This window comes from Lissotriton vulgaris, chromosome 8 (genome assembly GCF_964263255.1).
Source record: "Lissotriton vulgaris chromosome 8, aLisVul1.2, whole genome shotgun sequence".
Taxonomy (NCBI): domain Eukaryota; kingdom Metazoa; phylum Chordata; class Amphibia; order Caudata; family Salamandridae; genus Lissotriton; species Lissotriton vulgaris.
The window spans coordinates 1,508,266,944-1,508,294,556 of NC_141696.1; the positions used below are offsets into that span (position 1 = coordinate 1,508,266,944).

Sequence of the window (27,613 nt, forward strand, 5' to 3'; positions counted from 1 at the left end):
ACTAACAAGCAAAATCAGATCCAGTCCCTAGACAACTGCCTGCCTTCCACAGAATCATGGAGGTAGATACTTTGCAGCCCAAAGCATGGTCAATTCAATAGCACTCCATACGGATATACCTAGCGAGTAAATAGAAGAGATCCTTCTTTAAAATCTGCTGTTTAACCTATAATGCTCTCAACAATAAAGGCCCCCGCTATCTACAAAGTAAACTGCTTAAATACTGTCCCTCTAGGAGACTCAGATCTAGCTCGCTGGGGCTGCTACAGGGTCCTCGAATCAGTCTCACCTGGACCGGGGGCGGAGCCTTTTCAAATCTGGCCCCAAGATACTGGAACCAGCTTCCCCAGGCTTCGCGAGCTACCCTTAGCTATGGCACTTTCAGAAAAGTGCTGAAAGTCTTTTTGTTCTAACCCACTCTTCAGGTCTTCTGTGCTTCCCTCGCAGGATCTTAATCTTTTAGGCAGCGCCGAGATGCCCCAGGGTGAGTTGAGTGCTTAATAAACCTATTAACATAACATATTAACATAACATAACAAGGTCACAAGCCAAACCCCATCTTTTTCAAAAGCCCTGTGTGCCTGTTGCTTCTGTTAAGTAGCACCTTGGTAGCAATACATGTATCCTAATAGGATCATCCATCTCTTCATCTGTATGTCGCCAAATGCATTAGTTACAGAATACAGGTGGCATTTCACAGTCTACTTGAATAGTTATAAGCAGTAGTTGTGTTTGAGTGTTGCTGTTCATGTCCCCAAAGGCTTAAACATTTGACAGAGCCACTTAATTTACTGACTCAGAGGTACTGAGCACACTAGAGGGAGAATGACTGGAAGAAATGAAACTATTCTCTAGAAATTAAGCATGACTTCATACTGCAAGGAATTACTTCTGGAAGTTTCACACATAATAACCACAGTCTTGACATTTCAAATAACTGGCTAAGAACAAAGCCAAAATGCTGGCAATTCATGGTTACTTCACCAACAAGAAGTCACTAATGCGGAGTAAGAAGGTTTAAGGTAAATGGTTTTTCAGACGATAAGGCACATCTACGGTATCCACTCTTACCATGAATGGGATTTCAGGAGCCAGCTGGAAGTCTTATCGTATTATACCATATCATCCTTGCGGTCCATCTGAATATATGATTATACCACGATTTCAATTACCACGCATGGCTTTACCACGCAAATTTTACATCGCAAGTGTCTTTACCACGCTGGTATTTACAACGTAGGATTTTACTACGCGTAGAAACGTCTTACCTGCACGTCTTTCTCTACGAGCCCTTACTTCCATCCTCCATGGAAACAAGCGTCAAAACACGTATACCAAAATAAAAAAAGGACTGCTTTTTTGACGTACACGGCACGTCTTTGGGGGAGGCTCTTTCCTTTTCCTTCTAAAATTATGTTCGTTTTTTTTCAAAGTAACCTGCTTGTTATTTTTTTGGGGGGGAGACCCCCCCAGCCCCCCTCTGAGCCCCCCCCCCTCTGCCCCCCCCCAAGCCCATGCAGAACGACTTGAAGAAATACCACGTCTCCCCCCCAGCCCGTGGTAAAGACGTTGTGGAAGGCACCCTCGTTTTAAAGACGTTTGCGTGATAAGTGTCACGGGGTAAACGTTAGTAGTGGTAATGCCTTCGTGGAAAATGATGTTTCCCGGTCCATCTTAGACTTGGCTATAGAACAATGAAGGTTGGAGGAACCCTCTGGCAAGAAGCAATTATTGATAATACACTTTCTCTGGTGAGTATATCAATCACAGCTATTTAACAGCATTGGATCAGTATACTTGTTGAAGCGGATGCCTATGAGAGAGGAGGCAGCCTGTAGTCACATCGATGGTTGATCAAGATCGAGGTTATTGAATGAAAAGTTTGTGATAGTATTCGTGAACAAAAATCACTGGCTGCCAGAGTCGAGGATGACAGCACGTATGCCAGGGTTTAAATAAAATATGAAATAAGTGTTTACATTACGAGTCCTTGTTGGCAGTGTTCCATGAGGACAACCTTAGCTTGATTTCTTAAGCAATTCCGGATAGTCTGGGCATTGACTGAGCTGGAATGTGACAGCTTGTACACTACGTTACCCTGCGGGATTTATCTCTACCAATTTCTTCCGTTGACCCCAGTCATCGCCACGATTAAAACTATATGTAATTCTTATAAAATGCAGTGATTTGTCCCAACACAACAGAAGTACCAATAGTTTTTGCTTCATGGCTTTCTCAAATTTATCTTCAGAAACCTGTTAGGAAAAAATGTTTTAGTTCTGATGTGACAATTACTTCATTTAACTAGCACACTGCGAATAAAGTCAGCAATATACAAGCCCTAGTAGTCTTTGGTGGAGATCTTCTTTGACCATATCTAACAAGGTTTTTCAATAACTAAGTCGTTCATTGAGAAACTTCTCAAACGTGAGGTCATGAAAACCTTTTAGAACAATTCAAATGCTGCTTCCTCCGCTTCCACCAAATGACTCAAGAGCTACTTATGTGCTGTGGCATCAGGAAGGGGGCTTGTCTTGTGGATCTAGTGAATGCTCAAGGCACTACAATACATATTCAACTCTTTCTGGGTAGGAATGTTCTGTTGTGTCTAATGACATCATAAGGGACTCTGAAGGCCATGGTGGAGGCGTAGCTATCCTTAGTGTGAGAGGTGCAGTGGACACCGGGGCATGGGCATTTGAGAAAACCACATTACTTGAATGGTAGCCAAACTGTGGGCAATTTCCTTTTTTGCATAATGTCCCACATCCCCCGTGCTACGCCACCAGGCTGTCCCCAACGTATTCTACTTTCTGGTGTCACTGGGTGCCAAAATAATGGTAGCTGGAGCAGGTCAAGTGAGAGAGTGGAGAGTAAAATATATGTTTAATTACCCAATAACACATGCTCTTGTTTGAAGTTGTCTGAGGGGAAATGCAAAGAAAGATCAAAAGAAATGTAAAGCAAATAGTACTTATGGTGCAAACGTAATTACTTTTAACTGCACCAGGACAACAACTTTTTTTACACTAGGGGTATTAACAGCAATGATGTGACATGAACATGCTGAGAATAACACCAAAAACAAGCACAGATGTTTGCAGCCAGGCATTATTGTGCCATTGAGAAACATCACTTGCCATGTCCAGATAAAGCCATGTAAACACATACCAGGTTTACATTGGAAACAAAGACAAACCAAAAGGTAACAAATGCATGCAGGGCACATGTGTTTCAGGAAAACACATCACGAGGCACACACGAATGGACGCAAGGCAGGCATAGCATGAACGGCATGGACGCGGGTGCCTAACCTTCTTAGAACTTACTCTGGTAGGACGTACGGATCCGTTTCGTTAAATCGGGGTAAAAGTTAGACAGGCCACGCATGCAAAAGTTGTCTTGGGGACATGCCAGAACATCAGCATCAGCAACAGCATCAGCAGCAGGCAGGAAAAAGAGAAAAAAACACAGACTAAAGTGAAAGGAGGTGATATTCATAATCCCCATCTGAAACAGCCATGGTGCAGACATCTCCGCCGACATCGTACTACTGAGCTCTCAAGGTAGGCACATTAGTATCAGATATGCATGTTACTGATGAGCGAGTGGGTGGAGTGGGCTGGAGGGTGAAAAGCAAAGAAGCAGGTAGGATATGTCACATATGTTTATTGGTGCAGGTGTCGATATCTTCCACTTCTTCTGTTTGATGAGTGACTATGATCTACAGATGACCAAATGCTAATTTGTCAAAAGCTAACATGTCTGGTGCCATGGATACTATTCTATTCTAGGTGTTTTCAGTAATTATTTTAAAGAGATGTCTGCTCCTTCTCCTCCTGTAGAACATGCTTTAACTGATATGTGTTGGAATGTTAACTTTTTCTCTAATTTTTCTAGATGATCAACTATCACTAATGAGCGTGAATGGTTACATTGAATTCAGTTGGATCACAACAGCAACTTTCAGTGACAATCAGTTGACCTGTTCCCACGTGAAAAAAGACACGATTTTATATCACAACCTGTTACCTTCCATTTAACATCAATCTGTGAAGTCCTTTCGAGTTGCTGTTTGTTGGCAATACTTCTTTAGAAGGCTGAGTCCAAAAATTGATCCCATCAGAAGATGCTGCCAGAGGTGCATAGACCTCTAATGCCCTGTGGTGCCTTGCTGTATACAGCCCACAGTCTTACTGCACATACGTCCCACATGTGTATTTTTGCCACTGTTCCCATAGAGAAAAGGAAACACTCTACAAAAGCATGTAATCAGTAGCCAAGGTAGTCCTTGGATTAGGAGATACTGAATATTAAATGATGCGGATTGTTTTTGTGTTGCATCCTTTCTCACTCCGTTTACTAATCCATATCAACAGGTTACAAAGTAGTAGCAGTAGTTATCATTTCAGGCATGTTGTGGACATCAACTTACTGTATGGATATTCGATCGAGAACCCTCACTGTTGGGGAGGGTTAATGCTGAAAGGCATCGGATCATAAAACCTATGTATTGTCGTTTAGCAAGAGCTTGGCGTTGGTCTTGGCAAAAAAAAAAGGATGGACAAGTCCTTTTTCCGATGGAAATGGTGTGCTCTCTTATATCTGAAGTAAGGCATAATGAATACCTCTGGCAGAACCATCTAAGTTTCAGATGCGAGGTTGACATAACGGAAGATCATCTCCGAGACATTCTTTTCGTAAAAGGAAAATAAATCGCAGTCAGGTAGTGTTTGTCATATGGGGCTAAATGATGATATAGATCCTCCGCAACGTATGGTGAACAAACTAATAGGGACAATCATGTTTATTGCCGAACCTTTCAGTGCCCTTCAGTAATGGTTCCCTTATTCAAGATTCACAAGGTCAAAGTACACGTCACCAAGGAAGCACCATCTTTGCACCGTGTCATGTTGTTCATATGTAGCTGAGTGATCTGAACTAAGTGGAGGTTCACTCTATACCAAAGATATTAAGGTTTTGGAGGATTGTTGGTAGTAGAGGTTCTGCCCACAAGTGTGTTATTTGGATTTGTCTCTGTATCTCTTATGGCAGCTTAATTAAATGTAAAGACTTCTTAAACTGACTGCAGCATGGGTGTTTGATGCCTATTCAGACTTACCATCAACAAAGTAGGATGGTTGTGGTTTCTCATTCAGAACTTTAGGACAATAGGGTAAATTCATTTTTATGAAAAAAATTGGACTGTTACAATGTTTTAATGGAGAGCTACAACTTTCACTAATATAAAAACAACCAATTGCAGATTACAACTACCAGTACGCTGGACTGTGTTTGTCTCCTTGAGTATTTCACAGTCACAGGTTACCAACGAGTTAAGAGCCAAACATAGGTCTATCCGCCCTTAACTGCTCCTGGTATTAAATAAGTCCTACAGGAAGGATGTCCAAGGCTGACTCAAGAGTGCCGGATCCATGCAAGAGTTTCAAGATACCCATGTGAGATAAATTTACAAACAATAAATCTAACTAGAGGTAATTTACACAGTCAGGGGTGAGCATGACAATTTGGATTTGGGACTTAACAGATCCATGCCAAACACTGTTCTTTTTCAATATCACTGATGAACCAGAAGATGCATTCACAGAGAATTGACGCATTTATGTATGCTCAAAATATGGAGTCATAGTGTCTGCTTACTTGAGTCCTAAAAAATGCAGTTGTTGTTTCTATTGTTGGTCTTTTGTGGAAGGCACAAGAGAGCAATGGAGGAAAAGGAGTTGGTAAGGAATGGCCAGATAATGAGAGATGAGTCATACAAAAGAGATTCAATTCTGTTTGCAGGTCAGTGATTGGAAGAAGGCACAACCAGCTGACAATCAAAAGGTGGAAAGTAATGAAACATAAAGAGTGTGTATTTGTGAATTACAAACTATGATGACATCTCCATGACATCTCCTTGAAATCTAATATTAAGACTGTTTTTAAGGTTGCAAACCTCAATAAAGAATCCCTAACCATAACGACTCTCTGCTAGCATCTAAGGAAACATAAACTCACATTGATAGATGTTTTTAAAAAAGGTGTAGTTTATGATGGCGAGCTGCCTTTCATTGAGCGCAGGTAGATTGTTCAGCAGAGATGGAAGCACTGAATCCCTTCTCCATCACTTCTACTAGCGGTATTATGAGGATGAGATGGAATCCACAAGATCCGTGCATGGCCGCAGCATTGCCCATTTTCATACTTTGGGTTCTATGGTGCATTTCATCGGGTTCCTTACTTTTAGTCAAGGATTAAGCACATTTACTGCACATCACACCAGGGTGTCTAAAGGCCAATACATTACTTAGCCAATTCCGAAATTACAACAGGACCATGATTTTCCAACTTTACCTTTTCTTGGATTGGCTTAATGAGATGATTAATTATGTAAGGTTGTCTCTTTGTTCCGCTTGTTGGAGGGCACAGTACCCCTTTTGTGCACAAGAATCCAACTGGCCTATCTGAGGCATTCTAATCTGAAGTCAGCACTAAAGCACTTTACGCAATCTATTCTACACAAATGCCAACATCAGAGCAGACAATACAGATTCTGGGTGATGCGCACAAATGTGCCTTGATGCGTTCTGCTCTTCATCCTCCAAAAATGAAGTAATTGAGAAGGCTCACATTGTATTACCGAACTTATAGCTCTTACCTGCAGTGAACTGCTTGCTTTTGCGGGGTGATCGAGGCTGGCGCTGGTAGGGGTCACTAGAACCGTACAAGTCAACGGTCCCCATGCTCAGCAACGCGGTCTTCTGAATAAAGTCCACCACAGCCAGACCATTGCAGTTTCCAAAAGCAACACTGAGAAGAGAAAAATAATATTAAAGAATTAGGACAATTTAAAGTTTAGCAAGCAGTTCAAAACCGGCCTCAGTACTTATTACTTTACATTTCTCAGTTTCATTTCATTTACTTTATTGGTCAAGTGCTGGAATGAATTAATGGAATGTTATAGAGGACGGAAGCAGGAGCGTACCGGCTCTAGTTGAGTCAACAGTAAGTAGAAAGACTAATTAAGACTGACAAAGAGGGGGCCACCCCACAATCCACTTCTTTAAATTCTGAAGTATAGGGGGGGGGGGCAGGTAGACTGCTAGCTGTCTATCCATATAGAAGGACCTTAGCCACTTCTAGATGGTGCCTGTTATCCCTATTTCTTCCAGCTGCTGCAACAGGATCTCGTGAGAGACAGCTTAAAGATAAGAACTTTATGAAGCAAGCCAAGGCAGTACGAAATGGTACAAATGGAATCCCTACACAGGAAATTACAAAGCACAGGAGCATCTCATGTTTGTTATATGAGTGAAAATATGTCAAAGTAACCTTCTGCCATGAAGTGAACTTGACAAAGCATCCACAGACATAAATCCCCACTACAAATTTTTTTTTTTTTAAATAATTCTGTTTTTATTTAACAATCATCGACAATAGAATTTCACAGTACAGAGGATACAAAAAGAAAGGTTACAGTACTTGCACCATGGTACAGTTCATTACAATAGTGCAAAATAAAATTAAATACGGCGTAGGGGGATCTTCCTGTTCCATGTGACGTGGCGGGCTACAAATTTCACCCCTGTAGGAATTCCACGGGCTCCAAAGTCTGGACCATTTGCGGGGGGCAGCCCCGGGCTATGTAGGCAATCTTTTTCCTAAACATGCACCAATCAAGGCCCCTTTCCCAAGACTCTAGAGACGGCGGATGCGTAGATCCCCTCAACTGTGCAATATTTTTCTTTGCCACCATTAATCCTGATGTGACCCATTGTGTGGCAGCTAGTCAAATCAGTGGGCCCCCAAACATTTAGAAGGCATCGACGTGATTCTGGGCAGAGAACTGTTGTGAGCACTTCGCTCAATGTGTCATGTATTTGACGCCAATAGGGTTGTATGTAGTCGCATTCCCATATTATGTGCATAAATGTGCCTGACTGTCCACATCCTCTTCTACATCCCCCTACCTCAGCTTTTCCCATCCGCACAGACGGGGCTCATCAGGTAAACTCTATGAAAAATTTTAAGCTGCACTAGTCGGAGACTAGCTAGAATCGCTACCACTCTGGGGGAGGAGACCGCCTCCTGCCACTCCTCGTCATCCATCTTAATACCATCACTTACCCATTTGTCCCACAAGGCCTGTAGAGGGTCCTCCATATTATTGAACAGTTTTATGGATATGATTTCTTCAGGCAGATGACCATCTAGTAGCCTGTCTTCTAACTGAGAGGAGTCAGGGGCTGAAGTGCCTCTGACAATGTGCGATTGAGGTGTCATTTGTCAAATCCCTTCGACTTCCACAGGCCACCCAGTATTTCAGAGTCCCATAGGAAAGTTGCCAATGTTAGTTTCTGTCCCAAGCCAAGTTCTTTAGTGGCTGTATGCCAGCAGTGGACTGAGTGTTTGGTGGGGCCCATCAACGGGTATCGATTAGGTTTGGAGTATAGTGCCCTGGTATAGTTCCCACCTGGTAAGACCCATCTGTCCAAGAGATACCCAGGGTCATCAGGTCCACCGTATGTACCATGATGAATTTTAGCTAGCTGAGCTGCCCAATAGTAATTTTTAATATCAGGAAGGCTGATTTCCCCGTCGTACCAGTTTAATGTGATCTTGTTTAATGGAATACAGGGCTTACCGTCCCATAACAGTTCCCTCTGAAGGCCTTCAATATCTCTGAAATATGTCATTGGGACCACATCCATCGAATTTTGCAAGGCGCATAGAAGCAACATCATTTTGAAGAGTGCCGCCCTGCCCAGTAAAGAAAGTGGAAGCGCCCTCCAGCTCGCAATGTCATGCTTAAGCCGCTGGAGAGGTGGGAGGTTATGGGTGAAGCGGAGCACCGGATCTAAGGAGATAAAGACCCCAAGGTATTTAAAGCATATCGGGATAGTTCGGATTGGGCAATTTTGCAGCGGTAAGGGGGGATCACCCTTGAGGACATATAGGAGAGATGTACCCCACTTAATAGAGAATCCTGAGTATCTACCAAATATTGCCAGTATATTCAGTACTGCTGCCAATGATTTCCTGAGGGAGGCCAGGTACAGTAAGAAATCATACGCGTAGAGCGATATGCAGTCCTCCCAGTCCGGGGACCAGCGCAGACCCCGCACCACTGGGTTCTTCCTGATCCACGCTGCCAGAGGCTCCAATGCCAGGGCAAACAGGAGGGGGGAGAGGGGACACCCATGACGGGTGCCCTAACTCAAAGTAAACATGTCAGACTTTTTATTATTTACACAACTTGTGCCATGGGTCCCGAGTATAGAAGGCGCACCCACTGAACAAAACCCGACCCGAATCCCAGTTTGGCAAGTCCTGCCAGCAAGTATAGCCACTCAACAGTATAAAAGGCCATGGTCGCATCTAGAGACACCCCTATCGCTGGTTCCTGGATGGTGGACACCCTACCCAACACTCTGTACTACAATTTCTTTAAAGCATTGAGTCATGATTTTCATTATTCTGGAGCAACAAGGGGCAAGATGTAACATTTACTGGTCGTAAAGTACTGGTAGCAATCTGCGACCAGTAGTGAATTTTAAGAACCAACCTATGTACTAATAGGCTGGTTCTTAACAGAAGAAATCATGGCGGGCCACAATCCACCTTCTCATGAATATCAATGAGGCTTTTTGTAAACTGCGACTCACTACAAACAGACCCAGCTAGCTACTGATTAATATATTTGCTAGACACTTCATTGAAAAACTTTGCTAGAACAGTTCTAAAATATCTAGGAATGTGGGTTTATAACCTAGGGAATAAGGTGGGTTAAGGCTGCATTATTTGACCATTGAATAGAAATGTTTTGTTCTTTGGGCTTTAGCTAGAAGAGCAACTGATACAGCTAGCATTCTTTGCAGTTGTGTTGTGTTCATGCTTTACCCGGCCACTCATATTAAAGCATACAATTCAATGCTGCAGTAGGAAGAAGCAAAATATCAATGTCAGTGGAGCAACACACTAGAAAACAATACTTGAGGAGGTTTGTGCATATACGAACAAGGTACTTACCTTCAGCAATGCTTTTTCTGATAGATACAATATCTACTTGCAGATTTCCCATCTTTTGAATATCCAGGTGCCAGACTGGATGCAATAACTCTCCAATAGCACTTCCACAATAGTAGAGGGCGCAGGCTCCACTTTAAACCTGCACGCAGCACTGCGTGAAGTCACTAGAGCCATAAAGTGCCCCCGTTAGCATGCTGACGTGAGTTACCATCCATTTTTTATAAAGCCTTCGAGACACACAGATGATACTGAAATACCGACGATAGGTGCAATTCTCATATGTTCAACACAAGTATAAGAAATCAGATGTATATTCATATCATATATGCAATATAGCTTTAAGCTATAAACAAACTCTTGGTACTGCAATCCATACTACGGGGAGGAAGGTGGGTCACTGAGGAATCTGCAGGTAGATATTGTATCCACCAGAAAAAGCATTACTGAAGGCAAGTAAGTTGTTCTTCTGATGGAAACATCTACCTTCAGATTCCTCACCTTTTGAATAGAGTCCCCAAGCAGTACCACACTCAGAGGTGGGAGCCTGGCGTACTAGACCAAGACGTCTGGAAGAACTAAATGGGCGAATTGGCCATCCCTTCTCACTTTGGAATCTAAACAGTAGCGTTTTGAAAAAGTGTGAAGGGAGGACCATGTTGCAGCTTTGCAGATGTCGGCTAGAGTAACCCCTCTAGATAGGGCAGAAGTAGAGGATTTGTCTCTGGTAGAATGAGTGTGAATACTTTGAGGGGGATCCTTGTGTGTTTAAAAGTAGCATATCTTGATACACAAGATGATCCATCTGGACAGCGACCTTTCATGAGCAGCATTCCTATTATTTTTCCAACATATCCCACTAAGAGTTGGTCATAAAGTCTGAACTCACAGGTTCTATCAATGCAAAAGCTGATTGCTCTTTTGGAGTCAAGACGATGAAGTCTTCCTTTCTCCTTAGTGGGGTGAGGAGGAGGGTGGAAAGGGTAAAGGACTGACCCAAGTGGGCTAGAGAGAAGCCCTCAAGAACAGGAGGCCAATCTGGCTCCTGAATGTGGAATACAAAATACTAGCAAAGGTAATGTCCAACAATGTCAAGAAACTAATTGCAAAGACAGCCAACCATGACCAGTCTTGTGATATACCGGGTCACCAAATTGCAGACAGGACATCACGGAGTAGGTCAGAAGCTGAAAGTCTAGGGCAGCCTTGATCAGGCTCAACCAGGAGAAAGAATTTGATCATGTCTCTCATGACTTCATGAGTTGGATACTCAAGGCAGTGGAACTGGGAGATTTCTTCTGCATTGTGGTGAGCACAATATATAAAGACATCTCTAGCATAGATTTAGTTAACTGTTAGTAAACTGACTCCACTCCACTTGGAGATTAGGCAGGGATGTTTACTTTAACCATTTCTGTTTCTTGTATTGTAGAGCTCAGACAGAATAGGAAAATCAAAGTTGTGTCAGTACCAGGAAGCAACGGGAAAGGTGAAGTGAAGTGCTCCCTTTACTTGCACGATGGTTCAGTTTTCTGTGGAGGCAGGCACTCAGTGAAGGCACTTGAGAAGACATGCATTAAGATTGTGAAAGCAAGCCAAAAACACTGCCCTTCAGCCACTGCACCACCCACTGATACACAGTTCCCTTCCCCACCAAGCAGGACCTTGTAAAGATACTTGGTGCCCGATTTGGAGGAGAAGGAACAGCAGAGAAGATGCCGAATGTGAAATGAGCGACTGGTGGAGACCAGGCAGAAACTGGGACTGGAGCCTCAAGAAGATGACAATCGAGGGGGATACACTGGTCCTGCGGAAACAAGATGCTGCAGTGCTCCAGTCCATAGCCCAAGTCTGGCCGATACAACCAAAAACTGCAAAGGCCATCACAAGGGTGATCTTCTGCTTCATTTGGAACTCCAATATGGACAGAGTCAGGCCAGAGGTGATGTTCAAGTCCCATGACAAGGAAGCAAAGGAGTGCCCAACACCGCACACAATCCCAAGGGAGATCTTCATGTGGCAATGTATGAGGGGCACACCGGTTTTCTGATGGCATGCTTCTTTCTTCTGTTGAAACTGAGGCACTGTGGATGGGCAGAGTTGACAAGCATGGCCCCTACAACTGGGATGTCCTGTTGTACTACAGAGAAGTGGAGAAGTGTGACAAGGAGTTTGGCTTGAATGCTGCTATCCCAGACCAATAGACTCTGAAGATCGTCGAATGACAGATACATGCACAGGATATCAGCGAACAGATCAGCACCTTCCCCTTTGTAACAGTGAACCACGTGTAGATGAATGTCACCTTCAGAAGCCACTAGGGCATTGCCTGGATAGCAATCCAAGGAGATCTGTCAGTGAGAGCCTTTATGCATGCAGAGGTCTGAACCGCTTCAAGATTTGCCGAAGAGGATGCACTACAGATGAGATGACCCACCACCTCTTCCGGGGGTACACCTACTCCTAGGACCTGCTGAGGGCCTTTTAAGTATAGAGTTTGTAATGCATGGTTTGTTTTCAAGACACACACATTCAGAGACCTCCAGGGCTGCCGGAGGTCCCTGTGCTGTTTTAAAGATGTTCTTCTGTTTCCCAGAAACGTCATGGTAGTAGAGAAGGAGCCATCAACTCTGGCTGGCTGCAAGAAGATCCACAGCCTCCTGCGGGACTACGTTGTAATCGATGGATCAGATGACAATAGCAACAAGGACACTGATAGATCCAAAGGGGTCCCCAGCTCCGCTTGGGAGCCTCAGAGGGGCTTCCTACCAGACTGATGAAGACGGATGAGTAAAAGTATTAAGTCTAACCTGGCCTTTTTTCTTCGCAGGTAAAGGTCAATGGATTGCTTGTGTCAGGTTTGTTACCTACAACGTACGAGTAAGCATTTTTGTGAAAGGTGCCAATTCTATTTGTAAGGGCAAAATGTAATGAAAGCCTGAAATGGCAGGAGTGGGCTGGTCCATTAATCTATCTTTTGTGCTGTGATGGGAGGGCGAACTATTTGGGTGACATCTCATCAGACCAATGGGGAAAGAATTTTGATTGGGAACCCCAATAAATGTATTAATTATTGTATGATATTCTTTGGAAAACATGAGGCTGGCGCACCCTTTTCCCCTCTCAGCAAGCAGGCAAGCTCTCAAGTCTCAATCAGACCCACAGCTCCTCCATCAAAAAGCACAATTTTCAGGTGACGTCTCCTCACTCCTCACATCTGGCAAACTGGTTATTGGCGATTCCAGCCCTGGATCAAAGCAGCTCTTCGAGTGCTCTGCAGAGTACCCATTTTCTTGGTCAGGGAAGCAACTCAGAACTGTAACAAAATTGGAAAGTTTGGGTCTGAATTGTATATATGATATTAAGACAGGGGATGTGAATACACATTTACAGTTCAGCAATCACTTTGAGGTGGTTCATTTTAAGAACGTCATCTCCGTTCTGCAGTGCAGACAACTTCTTTGTATATGGTGATTGCTCTCACAGCAGGCAGTGATCAGCTGGCTCCTAACAGATGTGTACATAACTCATGCACATTAAGAACATTAGTTACTTACCTGTAAACTGTGGTTCTCCAGTATTGGTGTATTTCATAGATTCACAGGCTTGAATATTCCCCGTCGTCGAAGTGGGAGTCCCACAGTACATAAAATAGTAGTAAAAATATATATTGTGATCAAGGCCGGCTGAAACGCGTAATGTTGTGAGAAGGCTTCAATAAATTGCACTGAACTTTAAACCTTTTGTGGTGGTCCGTTCCTGGTGAAGGAGTTTGCTTTATTCAATCCAGGATTTGGTTTTTATATATATATATATATATATATATATATATATATATATATATATATATATATATATATATATATATATATATATATATATATATATATATATATATTATATATTATATATATATATATATATATATATATACTAGCAGCCCGCCCCAGCGTTGCCTGGGGCAGAAAGGGGCTGGGGGCAGCATTTGAGGCTTGCGTTCACTCCTGCCCGGCCCCCGCCCGCCACAACATTGTCTGTGTCCCGGAGGTAAGGCACCTCAGCCGCCGTTGTTCAGGGCCAACCTCCCGCCCCCTCCCCATCCCACCCCGGCCCGGCCCGGCCCCCTCCCGGCCTGGCCCGGCCCGGCCCCCTCCCGCCTGGCCCGGCACCCTCCCGCCCCGGCCCGGCCCGGCCCCCTCCCGCCCGTGTCCCAGAGAGCCTGATCCTTACCTCAGCCGCCGGTCCCGATCCAGGCACCCCGCCCGCACAGGCCGCCACTTTGCCCAGCAGCAAGCAGGGCCGCGGCAGTCCTCCCAGCAGGTCACGATCTTCGATGCCATTTCAGGAAGTGTTCAGGAAGTGTTGGGAGCGCAAATGATGTCATCACGCAGACATCGCAGCCGGCGCTACTTGCAAGGGACTACTTTATTTTTATCTCTACATTTTTTAAACAACGTATATTTTTTATTTTTAATAGCCTATGTCCTTCTGCTTGCCCTGAGGTTTTCAAAGATGTCTTGTGTGTTTTGATTGGTGGTGTATTTTTCGAGTTTACCTGGCTCAAAGGACACAGTTCTCTCTTTATAATAGTAGTATAGATATATATATATATATATATATATATATATATATATATATAAAAAAATATATAATTAAACATATACATAAGAAATGTAATACATATAAAATATATAACGTAAAGTTAAAAGTACCATAGAACTGAAAAAAAGGCCCATAGAAGCCTTAAAGGGAGGATTCACTTTAGTAACATATCATAGTCATTATAATAGTCCACATTCCAGCCAATCAGGCAACAGCACCCTCTAGAACCTTCTCCTTAGAAGCTCAAGCCTTCAGATTTTCGTAGCACCAAAGTGACCAAGAGTGCATGAGGAGAAGAGAGCCTCTGAGGGGAGGAAGGGTGGGTCGCATGTGAATCTATGAAAGACACCAATACTGGAGAACCACAGTTTACAGGTAAGTAACTAATGTTCTTCTCCAGTATTAGGGGTGTCTTACATAGATTCACATGCTTGAATAAGAGTAGAAAGCAGTAAAGAGTCGTAGAAGGCTTTTCAAAACCAGGTAAGTAAAACCATAGCATAATTAATATAGCATAGTCAAAACCTTTTATGACAGGAGGCCGGAAGCAACAGAGGCTCACCTTAGTTAAAAAGATTTCGTAGCACAGCTTGGCCCAGCGGACAGTAGTGTCTCGTAAACGTGTGTCTGCTCGACCACGTTGCAGCTCTGAAGATCTGGCGCAGAGGCACTCCAGCAAAGAGGGCGGTAGATGATGCCACAGCCCTTGTCGAGTGTGCTCGCACCGGAGCAGAGAGAGGCTTTCCGGCCCGGCAATGGCAGAAAGAGATGGCAGAAGAAATCCATCTAGTAATGGATTGCTTAGTAACTGACTGTCCTTTGCATATTCGGCCATAGGCTACAAAGAGCCGGTCTGATTTTCGAAAAGGAGCGGTGCGCTTGATGTAGAATTTCAGGCAACGGTTTAAATCTAAGGAATGCAGAGAACGCTCAGCGGGAGACTGAGAGTTTGGGAAGAAAGTTCTGAGAATGACGGGCTCATTCAGATGGAAATCCGAAGGAACTTTGGGAATACATTTCGGATTTGTCCGTAAAGTAACAGCGTCCTTGGAGAATTGAAGAAATGGAGGTTGAATTGTGAATGCTTGGATGTCACTTACTCGCCTAGATGATGTAAGCGCGAGTAGAAGAGCAACCTTCCACGTGAGGAATTTTAAGTCCGCTGAATTGATGGGTTCAAAAGGAGGTAGGAGGAGCTGAGATAAAACCAGATTCAAGCGCCACGAAGGCGGCGGACAACGTATGAGCGGATACATTCGAAAGAGGCCTCTGAAGAACTGTCGAATGATCCGAGAGGAATACAGAGATGTGGTGCCATCTTGACGAAAGCGGGAAATCACTGCCAGAAAGACTTTAAGAGTGGAATGAGAAAGTCCTGACTTCGCTAGAGATAAGAAAAAAGGCAGGATTTGCCCTGGCTTGGCGTGCATTGGATCAAGGGCTTCCTTGTGACACCAAACACAAAAACGCTTTCATTTCAATTGATATGTTTTAATGGTGGAAGGAGCACGTGCATGAGCCAGCACTTTCCTACACTCCTGAATGATAGTCAGACCTGCAAACTCATTGTGTTCAGGTTCCAAGCATGCAGTTGGAGGTATGCCGGATCCGGATGGCAAATCCGTCCTTGGTTCATGGTGAGCAGGTGAGGCAAAGGGCGAAGAGGTATCGGATCGCACTGGGACAATAGGAGGAGGTCCGTGAACCATGGGCGACGTGGCCACCTGGGCGCAATCAGTATGACGTGGCATGGTTGAAGCTTCATCCTGTGCAGCAGGCTCAGAACGAGAGGGAGCGGGGGAAAAGCGTAGACGAATTCGCTCGACCAATTGATCGAAAACGCATTCCCGCTCGACTCTCTATGGGGATGCCTACTTGCAAAGCGTAGGCATTTGCGGTTGGTTGAGGTCGCAAACAGATCCATCTGTGGTTGGCCCCACTGGCGAAATATGTACTCCAGAGTGGGTTGGTGGAGTTCCCACTTGTGATTGTCCGCCAGAGATCTGCTGAGACAGTCGGCAAGGGTGTTGGAGACGCCCGGCACGTGAATTGCTGTCAGGTGAACCTGGTGTTGAATCGCCCAATTCCAGATTTATTGCCCCTGCTTGGAAAGCAGAAGAGATCTCGTACCTCCCTGCTTGTTGAGGTAGTGCATGCTGGTGGTGTTTTCTGTTCGCACCAGCAGCGATTGGCCTTGTATCAGCATTCGGAAATATTTTAGGGCAAGGAAGATGGCCAAGAGTTCTAGACGATTTATATGCCATGTGCGTTGAGCTGCAGTACATTTGCCCTTGACAGGCATTCCATCAAGGTGTGCCCCCCAACCCTCCAAGGAAGCATCCGTTGTGAGGGTAAGCATAGGAGCTGTTTCCTGGAAGGGCCGACCGGCTGCGATATTTGGAAGGTGAGCCCACCATTCCAAAGCTGTTTGAATGCGGAGGGTCAGGTAGAGTTTGTCGTTGAAAGACCCCAACATTTGTTTGGATTGTTTGTCCACCTCCTCCTGTATGACTCTCATGTGAAGTCTGCAGTGCGGGATCAGATGTATGCAAGAGGAGGGCATGGCCAGAAAAGATTTCAAGATCCGGACAGGAACTGACTTTTTTGATTTTAGAAAAGCGACCATCTTGAGTATGCGAAGATGTCGCTCCTGTGATACAAACACCTGTGCCAGACGAGAATCGATTAAGGCTCCTAGAAAGATTCTCTGTTGTGAGGGGCGAAGATGAGACTTTTTCCTGATTGACAGAAAGGCCCAAGGTGCGGAAAAGTGAGAGGCAAGTCTGAGTATGCTGTCTTGCTGTTTGACGTGTGTGTGATTTTATTAGACAATCGTCCAGATAAGGGTAAAATTGAATGCCTTGCAAGCGAAGGAAAGCTGCGACCAGAGCCATGATCTTTGTGAAGACTCTCGGTGCTGATCGAAGGCCGAAAGGCAACACCTTGAACTGGAAGTGCTTCGATCCGACAGTGAAGCGAAGATATTTTCTGTGTTTGTGATGAATTGGCACATGAAAATATGCATCTTGGAGGTCGATAGTGGAGAGGAACTCTCCGGGATTGAGGTATTGTAAAATTTCCAGTAGGGTCAACATTCGGAAAGTTTGTGATTTGATGAATTTCTTGAGGGCTCGTAAGTCCAGAATGGGGCGCCACTCTCCCGACTTTTTCTTGATTAAAAAAAAAACGGGAATAAAAGCCCATGCCCTGTTGTTCATCGAGGAACCACTTCAACAGCTACTTTTTTTATCATGATCTTGACTTGAGCCAACAGATCTTTTAGATGAGGTGGGGGGGGACCGGAAGGTTGACGGGTGGGTGGACATTTTTTGGAAACTCAAGAACATGTCCTTTCGAGATGACGTCTAGGACCCCACCATCAGAGGTGATATGAGACCAATTGAAGAAGTTGTGGGAGATTCGACCTCCAATCTTCAGAGTCAGAGAACACTTGTTGCTGGGGAAGTCACTGCTTTTTGGAGGTGTTTCCTCCCCTGTAGTTATTTTTCCTCCGATAAGGTCTTGAATCGGTTTGGCGATTTTGAGATTGGTAACTGTATCTTTGCTTGTTGTCGCCATAAGATCGGTATTGGGAGGAGCCACTAAAATTTGAAGAGCTCCCTCTGCCACGTGCTCCTCGAAAAGGCCGTTTCCTGTACTGGAGGTTCCCTAAGGCACGAGCAGTATCCGTGTCCTTTTTAATGGATTCCAGAGCCTCGTCGATAATGCCTGCCAAAAAGGCAATCACCATCATATGGCAAGTCAAGAATTCTCGCCTGCACCTCAGGGCGAAAAGCCGTAGATTTGAGCCAGCCCTGGCGTCGTAAAACAGCAGCTCCAGCAAGTTGTCTGAACCCTGTTGAAGAGATGTCAACAGCGCAATCAATAATCTCTAAAGAGATTTTACCTCCTTCTTGGACTACCGTCTGGGCCTTGGCTCGGACGGAATCTGGGAGCTGGTCAATCAAGGCTGCGATTTCGGACCACATTTGGCGGTCATATCTTCCGAGGATGGCAAGGGAGTTGGCCGCTCTGACCGTTGTGGCAGCCATGGTGGTGAATTTCTTGCCGATAGGGTCCAATCGGCGCCCTTCTTGGTCCGGAGGGGAGGTTAGTGAAGTGGCTGGATTCCTTGAATGTTTTTGGGCAGCCTGCGTTATGACGGAGTCCGTCTTAGGGTGTGAAACAAGGCAGGCTGGAGAGTCTGCAGGCGCCTTGTATTTTTTGTCCAGACGTGGTAACACAGCAGGGATGGAAATTGGTTGTGCCATATGTTTAAGACCTTTTTGCCAAATAAAATCAATAATCGGGATGGTATGGGCTTGCTTGAGCGGTCGATCTTTGAAGTCATAGAGGAAGCAATCCGTTTGCTGCATCTCCAAGGATAAATGGAAACTTTTGGCAGCACGTACCATTAAATTATGAAAGCTTCCGATGTCCACTGGCTGGGAAGGTAAAGGCGATGTCGGTGGCGTACATGGTGTTTGGGCTCTATAATCATCCCAATCCGTGAGGACGTTATCTACATCCCGATCAGTGTCCTGGTGCACATCCACATCATCATCTGTATCCAGCTGCGTACGGATTGGTGATCGCGATGCCTCCGCAGGTATTGATGCTGGCACCGCAGGTTGAGGAGTTGGTGAAGTAGGCGCAGATGGAGGGAATATGCGATTATAATCGTCCAACATATGCTGCAGGTTGGTCACCAAAGAGGACGGTATCTGAGTCATTTGTTCCTCATGATGTGCATCAAAGCGAGCATCATGGACGGGAAAGAGTGCACATCCCTCCTCCTCATACTCTTCATCATCTTCTTGGCACTTTATATTGAGTTCAGATGGACTGGACGCAGGACGAAAGACGTCATTCACATAGGAACCGTCATCAGAATCCTCTTCTGCAGACTCAAATAATTGTGTTGGAAGAGTAGTAGCATCAGTCATAGGACTCAGGAGAAGCGGAACTGGGCGTTTGACCACTGAAGCTGTGACCACTGAAGCTGTGACCACCGTGAAAGTAGTTGCAGTAGCAAGTGAATGGTGTGTCGTCGACTGTCCCGTCGACGAGGTGGAAGTGGAAACAAATGTAGATGGCAATGGACCCGGCGACGGAGATAATATCTTCTCCTTTGTCTTCATCGACGTAGATTTGCGTGCCGTTGTGATAAGGAACCAGTGGGTTCGAAACGCGTAGGCTTGTACTTTTTGCGCTGAATAAATCAATCTTGATAACTAACGGAGTGCTGGAATACGTTCTTTGTGAGGAATTTAAACACGGAACCCGGTCCTGGTTCCAACCCCAGCACCAACCTGCCAAGCGCTCCCTCTGCGACAGGACAGATTGCGTTGAATATATATATATATATATATATATATATATATATATATATATATATATATATGTATATATATATATATATATATATATATATATATATATATATATATATATATATTTATATTTACTACTATTTTATGTACCGTGGGACTCCCACTTCGACGACGGGGAATATTCAAGCATGTGACTCTATGAAAAACACCCCTAATATCAGCTTTTTAGGATGGACCACTCAAGGGAAGACAAAAAAACAGGCCCCTCCTAGAAAAGGATCTTTCTCGGAGAACTGAATCCGGAATTTGCTAATTCATCCCCTATCAACACATCAATTAAAGCAGTGTTCAGGAAGGACTAATCAGCCAACTCTGCTAAATAGGCCACATGAATTTCTAAGGAAGTACCCAGCATCTTCACCAAGGAGTTCAATGACCATATAGAGGAAAAAGGCCGAAGGCTGAGTTCCTTTATAAGGTTACAGAAATCCGAGGTCACACAAACCTTTCGCAGAAACTACTTAAATCCTTGGTGCATAGCTCTTTCATATGTCAGCGAGAGCATGTTTGCAAACATGAAGAGTAAAAATAGAATATCTAGTGCAATTTAAACACATTAAAAAAAAGATGCTAGCTAGATATTGCAAAAAGATATTAGAAGCAGTTTAACACAGGTCAGTTTTTTAACAAAAAGGCGCAGTAGAAACATGCAGAAAGATTCTAACTTTTCTATAATTACCCTTGGAGTGCAAAAACTAAACATGTTGCCATAAGGGTCTACTTTCTGCTTGTCAGTGTACAGCTAGAAAAACAGAGCAGAAGAAAAAAAGCAACGCTTTTGTTTTCCTTCTTTAAACAGCTGCTTTAATTATGCTCCGTGACCTGACCTGTCTTTCCCCTTGGCTATGGGCTCTGGCAGCAGGTATTGTGACATCAGACCTCAACTGTAATCAATTATTGCAGTTGAGGTCTGACGTTATTTCTTTATAATCTGCAATTGGGTGTGTAAAAGTTGTTAATTATATAAGGATAAAGCACCCCATGTCGTACATTTTAAGGATATTGGAAGTCACTGAGGAGTTCCATAACCATACAGAGGCCAAAGGCTGTGTTCCTTCATAAAGTCATGGAACTCCGAGGTGACTTGCAATATTCTTATCATGTACACCAGGGAGTACTTTATCCCCTATAATACATGGTCACACCATCACCTTTCCCACACACCACTAAAAACCTTGGTCCACTGCTCTTTCATATGAAAGCAAAAAGCATGTTTGCAAACAAGAAGAATAAAAATAAAACTCCTAGTGCACAATTAAACCTCCCACAAACCTGTTAGATATTTGATGCAAACCGATATAAGGAACAACTCAATAAAAGTCAATAAAAAAAAAAACTTCAGTAGTTTGGAATGTGTAGAAACATGCAGAAAGAAAGATTCTAGCTTTTCTCATTCTAATGAGCGCAAACAATAAACATATTCTCTCTGTTTGTCAATGTAAGCTATTCAAATAGGATAGAAGAAAGATAAGCAAAATTCCGTTTTAGTTGCTTTAACCCCTTCCATGCTGCTGACGGAACGGTTCCGTCATGCACTACGGGTGAGCTGTGCGGATGACGGAACCGTTCCGTCATGACTCCGCCCGCGCAAGGCGGAGTCAGCATGGGCGGGGAAAACCGCCCGCACGGAAGGGGTTAAACAGCTGCTTTAATTATCCTCCATGACCTACCTTTCACCATGGCTGCTGGAAGCAGAAATTGTGAGATCAGAACTCGACTGTAATGACTTATTATAGTTGAATTCTGACATCTTTTCTTTATAATCACGAATAGGTGCGTCACAAGTCACCAGTTATAAAGAAATGAGAAACCATTGTTTAAATAGGGATTACAGAAACCCATGTATTATGAAGAAACCAGAGACAGGTTTTTAAACAGCAATTGCAAAGTACCATGTATGATAGCACCATAACTAACCTTGCCGTTAATAATAAATATCTGTTGGACATAAAAAGGTACTTGCGATACTGAAAGTAACGTGAAATAGAGCCCAATTGCAGCATTGTTGTGCATTATCCACAACCATCTGTCATTCACAATTTTGGCCAATCTAAATTATAAAGAAGAAATGCTAGGTAGTCCAAATGTGTAATGTGTAATATATATATTTGTGTGATCCCCACTTTATGTACACGATCTAAGATCTATACTAACAATAGGAGTGAGAAGCTTCAAGTGGGTTTGAACAATCTGCCTCCCAGAACTTAATTTATAAATCACATTAGGGAGAGCTACCCTTGCTATGCGGACTAAGGTACTGTCCGTATGCTTGTTGTGTGGCCCGTGTATATCTCTACTCAGTGTAGGATTTACACCCAGGTGAATTGGTCTGATCCATACATCATGTAGGATATATTGTTGGGTCCTCACCCACAGGTACCACCCGTGGCTTGCTTCATCCTCAGACCCATGTCCCAAACACGTAGTGTGCAAGGGCGGGGTCAACGCGTTTGTAAGCGGAACATTTACTATAGATAATTAGGGAATAACATTTAAAATTGCCTGCCGGATCCTATTCAAATTCTTTAATGTGTTGGTCCTTAGGCAAGGTTTAAAAACAAGGTGATGTTCTGAGGGTATATTGACCATCTACATCTGTGGTCGACATGTTTCAGCAGTTCAAATGCTCTCAAGGTCAGTTGGCTTTCTTAAGAACCAGTAGTAATTACCCCTATATCTCAAGATTACCTATTGCACCTATTTATTATAATTTATTTATAAAGTGATGTGGTTAGAAATAAACATGCCTGCAACAGATACAGACCATATTTATGGACTCTTTCCTTTGTTATGGTCTATAATTGCCTAAGATTGTTTTAGGCTGCATATTGTGTTTCGGGGGGGGCCGTCCTTGTAATCACACTTTCCTCAAAGGAACGCGTCTGCGTCCTCACCTACTTCATGGCCTGAATCCCTGCCTGTTCGGGCCACGAAGTAGGTGAGGACGCGGACGCATCTCTCGCGTATCCCTCACGTATTCATCACCCACCTTTCTTGCAGAGTACTCAATTTGTCAGACATGTTATTGTTTAGGGTTTTATATGTGACGGAAACTGCCCCCTTCTAGAGCTCTTCCATGAGTAACCTACCCGCCAGGAGAGCATGGTCAGATATGTCTGCCCCTCCCAAACCCTCGGCCTGCCATACATGGAGCAACTGCGCGTATGTAAGGTACCAATACTGGATCAGCTGGTAGTTCCTCTGAAGGGAGAGGAAGGGCATAAGGACTCCATTTTCTAATGGATCCCTGATCTTGGGCATCCCTATCGTATCCCAGGCCCGAAGACTCTCAGCTTCCCTAGTTCCCGCATTATTCACCCCTCTCACTAGGGCGCTGCTAAGCACCATTGTTGAGCTCATTAGGCCAGCTGGTAGACCGCCTCTAGCCAAAGTATTGCTCAGTTGTTTGCTGCTGGGAGGATGTCCAGTGTCAGGGTCCTGCTCCACTATACCCATGAGGCTGTCAAGTGTGAGTGCATGACTCAACTATGGTGGGTTCAGGGCTGCTCAGAGTTTAAAGCACTGTGTTTTTCTGCCAGTGGGACTTCCCCCTCACTAGTTTATGCCAGGGGTGTTAACACTGAGAGCTGGCCACTGCCTACTGGCAACCATAGCCATTATTTAGAGAGACACAATACTAAGTCAAAACATGATGGATGTCTGTCCGCCATATTACAAGAGCCATAGGCTAAAATGCTGTTGTAATGCACCATGTTCGTGATGGAGTGTCCTCCCCTCCAAATTCTAAAAAAGGCCCAAAGTTGCTAGGGGGCAAATTTATTAACAACTCACATAGGGCAATGCAGCAAGACAATGTACTGCACTGTGTCAAATGGCGTGTTTAGGAATGCGCCATATCTTCTAAGATAAAGTGCAATATAGCTCTCTCTGAGCTGGCGCGCTTCCTGCACAAAAACAATCCTCTGAGGTGTATTTCCCATTCTACTTGTGCCGCAGCATATGTAGCAAGAGGAAAAAACGAGGAGAAATAAAGATATTTCTCATCATTACGCCAGGGGAGACAGAGCATTTTGACGCATTCCCAGGTTTACTATTGTTAGTAAAAGTGTGAATATGCCAAAATCCATGGGTGGATGTGAGGGAGTACCCTCCCTCACCCATGCAATGCCTTCCCAGGGCAGAGTAACGCAGTGCAGCAACATGCGCTGCCCGGCGTTACTCCGGATGTACTATGCCATGCAACGCCATGCAATGTGGCTCTGTGTGGCTTTGTAAATCCCTGACAATGTTGAACGCTGCTTGCTGTTCAACACAGGGTTGCACAGCCTGATACACTAGTGTTAAATTTTTTACACTTAAACCAAAAGTATTCCAAAGTTCATCCTTTTTAATCTCCAATTTTTATTCCCAGTTCCTCAATCACTTCAAAGGCTCGAAATTCCAATTGCATGTGTGTGTTACATATTCCAAAATTGCCCATCCAGGCCTATTCCAGAACACTTGTACAAAATTCCGCGTTCTCCTAAGTCCAATCACTACACCTAATGCATTTCTGTTCTTTCAACCTTCTTCAGGGGTATCTACAATGTGTAAAAAATACATTTATCAACCACTGGACCACCTAACACATCACTAAAACCACTACATCCTTTGAAACATATATATCACATACATTTTCAAAATAACACAAGAAAATAATTTGTGAATCTCTGCCCCACCAATCTTATTCATATAGCAACAATGTAACGTAAAACCAAAATAAAGTGCTACCTTCATGGTGAATAATGTCCCATTAACACCCTTAACCTTAAGGGCTTGAAGTGCCCTCGCGTGACCTTGCATTATTTGAAGTTCACACATAATTACACTCTATGGCTCAATAAGAGTAAAGGACGTCATGGGACAATATTACATGTGAGCACCAGTGACTGGGAGATCATTTCAAACTTTGTATTTATGTTGTCAGTTACCAACATAAGTTCCAGATACATGTACAACAATTAAACAAGAAGAATTGACAGAATTACAAAATACATGAACACTAGAACAAAGATCACCAGGTAACTCACATGTAGTTAAGTAAAAAAACATCTTTTCCATGAGGTATTGCACTTTTTTACTAAACACCCGTCGGATCATTGTAGCTTCGATGCCTGGACTGACTGTCCAGTGAAAAAATGCAATTGTACTCAGTGATTGTGATACTTAGCACTGGGCGGTGAGTGCACATGTCATTGAAATGTATGTAATCAGGGCAGGGCCGGGCTGGCTTTTCATTCCACCAGAGACAGGCACCAGGAGCACTTGGAGGCCAGTGTTGAAAGTCCAAGGCAGTTCCTGGGGCATCTGTTGCTTTCCCCCATCTCCTCGAGGTTAATTTCAGAAGGCAAAGGGAGGCTTCAAGATCAAGAGAATAGAAACAGAGGGGCGAATGAGGAGGGTAGGGAATGAGAGCGAGAGATAGAGTGAGAGGGAGAAGGGAGGAAGAGAGAATGGATGGATGGAAAGCGGGACATTGTGCAAGGAGTGAAAGAAGCAAGGCTGTTCTGATCATTTTTGCCAGGACTGCTTTCAGTTCTCCACTTTGGCCCTTACTCAGGACCTGATCTATATGTGATACTCACCCACTTTTCAACAAGATGATGTGTGAAGAGTAAACCCTGAATTGTCCCCCATCAAGCACAAAAAGTACTGTATGTATTGCCCCGGCTCCTGCACTACAGAACAATCTTTGATTTAATTCACAAACAAGCGCATCTTCACCTCCACTAAAAGCTCATATGAGGCTGAAGGGCTCTTCTGTCCTCTTACATTTGCCTGATGAGAGTATGATAAGTGCCTGCACTTACAACAGTGCCTCTCTATTCCTCTGGAAAGCAGTGTTTTTGTTTTTGACTCATGGCACAGCTCTAATTAGAAAACAAGTTACTTCCCTTTGGTAATGCTCTTTCTGAAGTATAGTATGAATCCTTACATGAACCCTCTTCCCAGGTTCCACAATCGAGCTGGAATTTTTTAGAGAAATGTAGAAACATCGGCATAAGTTGGCGCAATTCGGTGTCAGAAAACGTTCTAAAAAAAGTTCCACAGAACCAGTGATATCAGCTCCTACTAAGGATGAAAAGGTATGAGCCAAATAATGCTAATAACTATAAAAAAATATTAGTTCATCTTTTGATGGGATTTGAGAGTCAAATAAGGATTCTGCAGGAGCTATCATATCCATCCGAAAGAACATTATCAAAGGTAAGGGAGTTGTTCTTCTAATGAATACCTACTCCAGCAGTTAACTTACACAACACATTCTCAAAAAATTACTGAAGGAGGCGGGAAAAGAATATCGTTGTATTAACATTGCAATTGGAAGGGATTAAAGAACTCCACTCCCAAGGTAAGGCCCTGACTTAGAGTTTGGTGGGCAAGGTAGTACCCATCAGGATGGCAGAGGATAATACCTACATCATCTCAACATGACTCCGCTTGCCAAATTTAGAGATGACCACTGGCCCAGTGATAATCGCCGTGGATTGAAGGGAATCACCATTAGGGCAGTTCCCTTCAATGTACTAAACATTTTGTGAACAGCAATTTTGTAAAATATTTTTATTGAGAGTTCAAGAAAATACAATAATACAATTTTACACGATAAAGTTCAAGGTGCGAGACATTTAGGATATAGGTACTCAAATTCTCTTACAGTTAATCATGTTACAATAAAGACCATAGCAAGTAGGAGATTAGCTAAAAGCAAGAAGTGCTAAAAAAATATTAGTGAATAAATTGCATAGATATATAATATCGAATAGCGATAGATTCGGAGGTTGATCTGAGAAAGGAAACTTTTCCGGATTTTGCCATTCGATCCTCAATTCCCACCCCCCTTACTGCTTTGTATAACAAATAATTACAATCATCCACCCTTGGTACCGGACTACTCCCCCATGGACCTATAACGTTTCTCAAACTTCCTTAATGACCCGGATCTCAATGCATATTTTCTGTCAAATTCCTTAATTTTATTAAGTTTCGATCTCTAAGCTTGGAAGGAGGGCATCTTATTGCTGCGCCAATTTTGTAAGATTAAGGACCTTGCTACTAATGCTGCAATATATATGCACTCTTCTTGTGTATTGCTTAGCGTTACATTGGGGGAACAGCCCATCACTGTGGTGAATTTATCAATGGAAATAGAAGGATCGATGTTGGCTTCTTCCCATAAGCTCCCGATTTCCGAGCAGTCCCATATAATATGTAACCAGGTGCCGCAATTCTCTCTAGCACAACGAAAACACCTGACTTCGATTTTTGGGTAGATAGTGTAGAAAGGAAGGTTTCCTTCTAAATTAACAATTTTGAATTAAATTGCATACGTTTAAGATTTGCACCTCACAGAACTGTAGCATTTAATTTATTAATTCTGTTCCAGGTTAATTTTGAGAGCTGTAACGCTTTCCTTTTCCACCATCTGTCTCGGATTTCTTCATATATGGGGTGAGTATTATTTTGACAAAGATTTTCACCCATGCACTAACAGACCATTGTACTGGGGATTCAAAAGCTTCACTAATCCCTACGCTTGGTGATATGCTTCTGGCGTCAAACGTCTCCAAAAAGGGTATAAGAGCAAT

The 27,613-nt window shown here is 43.6% G+C and overlaps 1 protein-coding gene across 5 annotated transcripts in view; it reads right to left on the reverse strand.

The window, feature by feature from the left end:
• The window catches only part of STXBP5L (syntaxin binding protein 5L), a 1,891,501-nt gene that overhangs the window by 491,146 nt on the left and 1,372,742 nt on the right, over positions 1–27,613 (reverse strand). For 3 of the 5 annotated variants that reach the window (XM_086935624.1, XM_086935621.1, XM_086935620.1), the window contains exons 18-19: positions 6,662–6,813; positions 3,330–3,401 (exon numbers count right to left, since the gene is read on the reverse strand). In XM_086935624.1, coding sequence (XP_086791750.1) covers positions 3,330–3,401; positions 6,662–6,813 — 224 coding nt within the window. The remainder of the gene's footprint in view (positions 1–3,329; positions 3,402–6,661; positions 6,814–27,613) is intronic. The other 2 variants (XM_086935625.1, XM_086935622.1) reach the window with 1 other exon arrangement.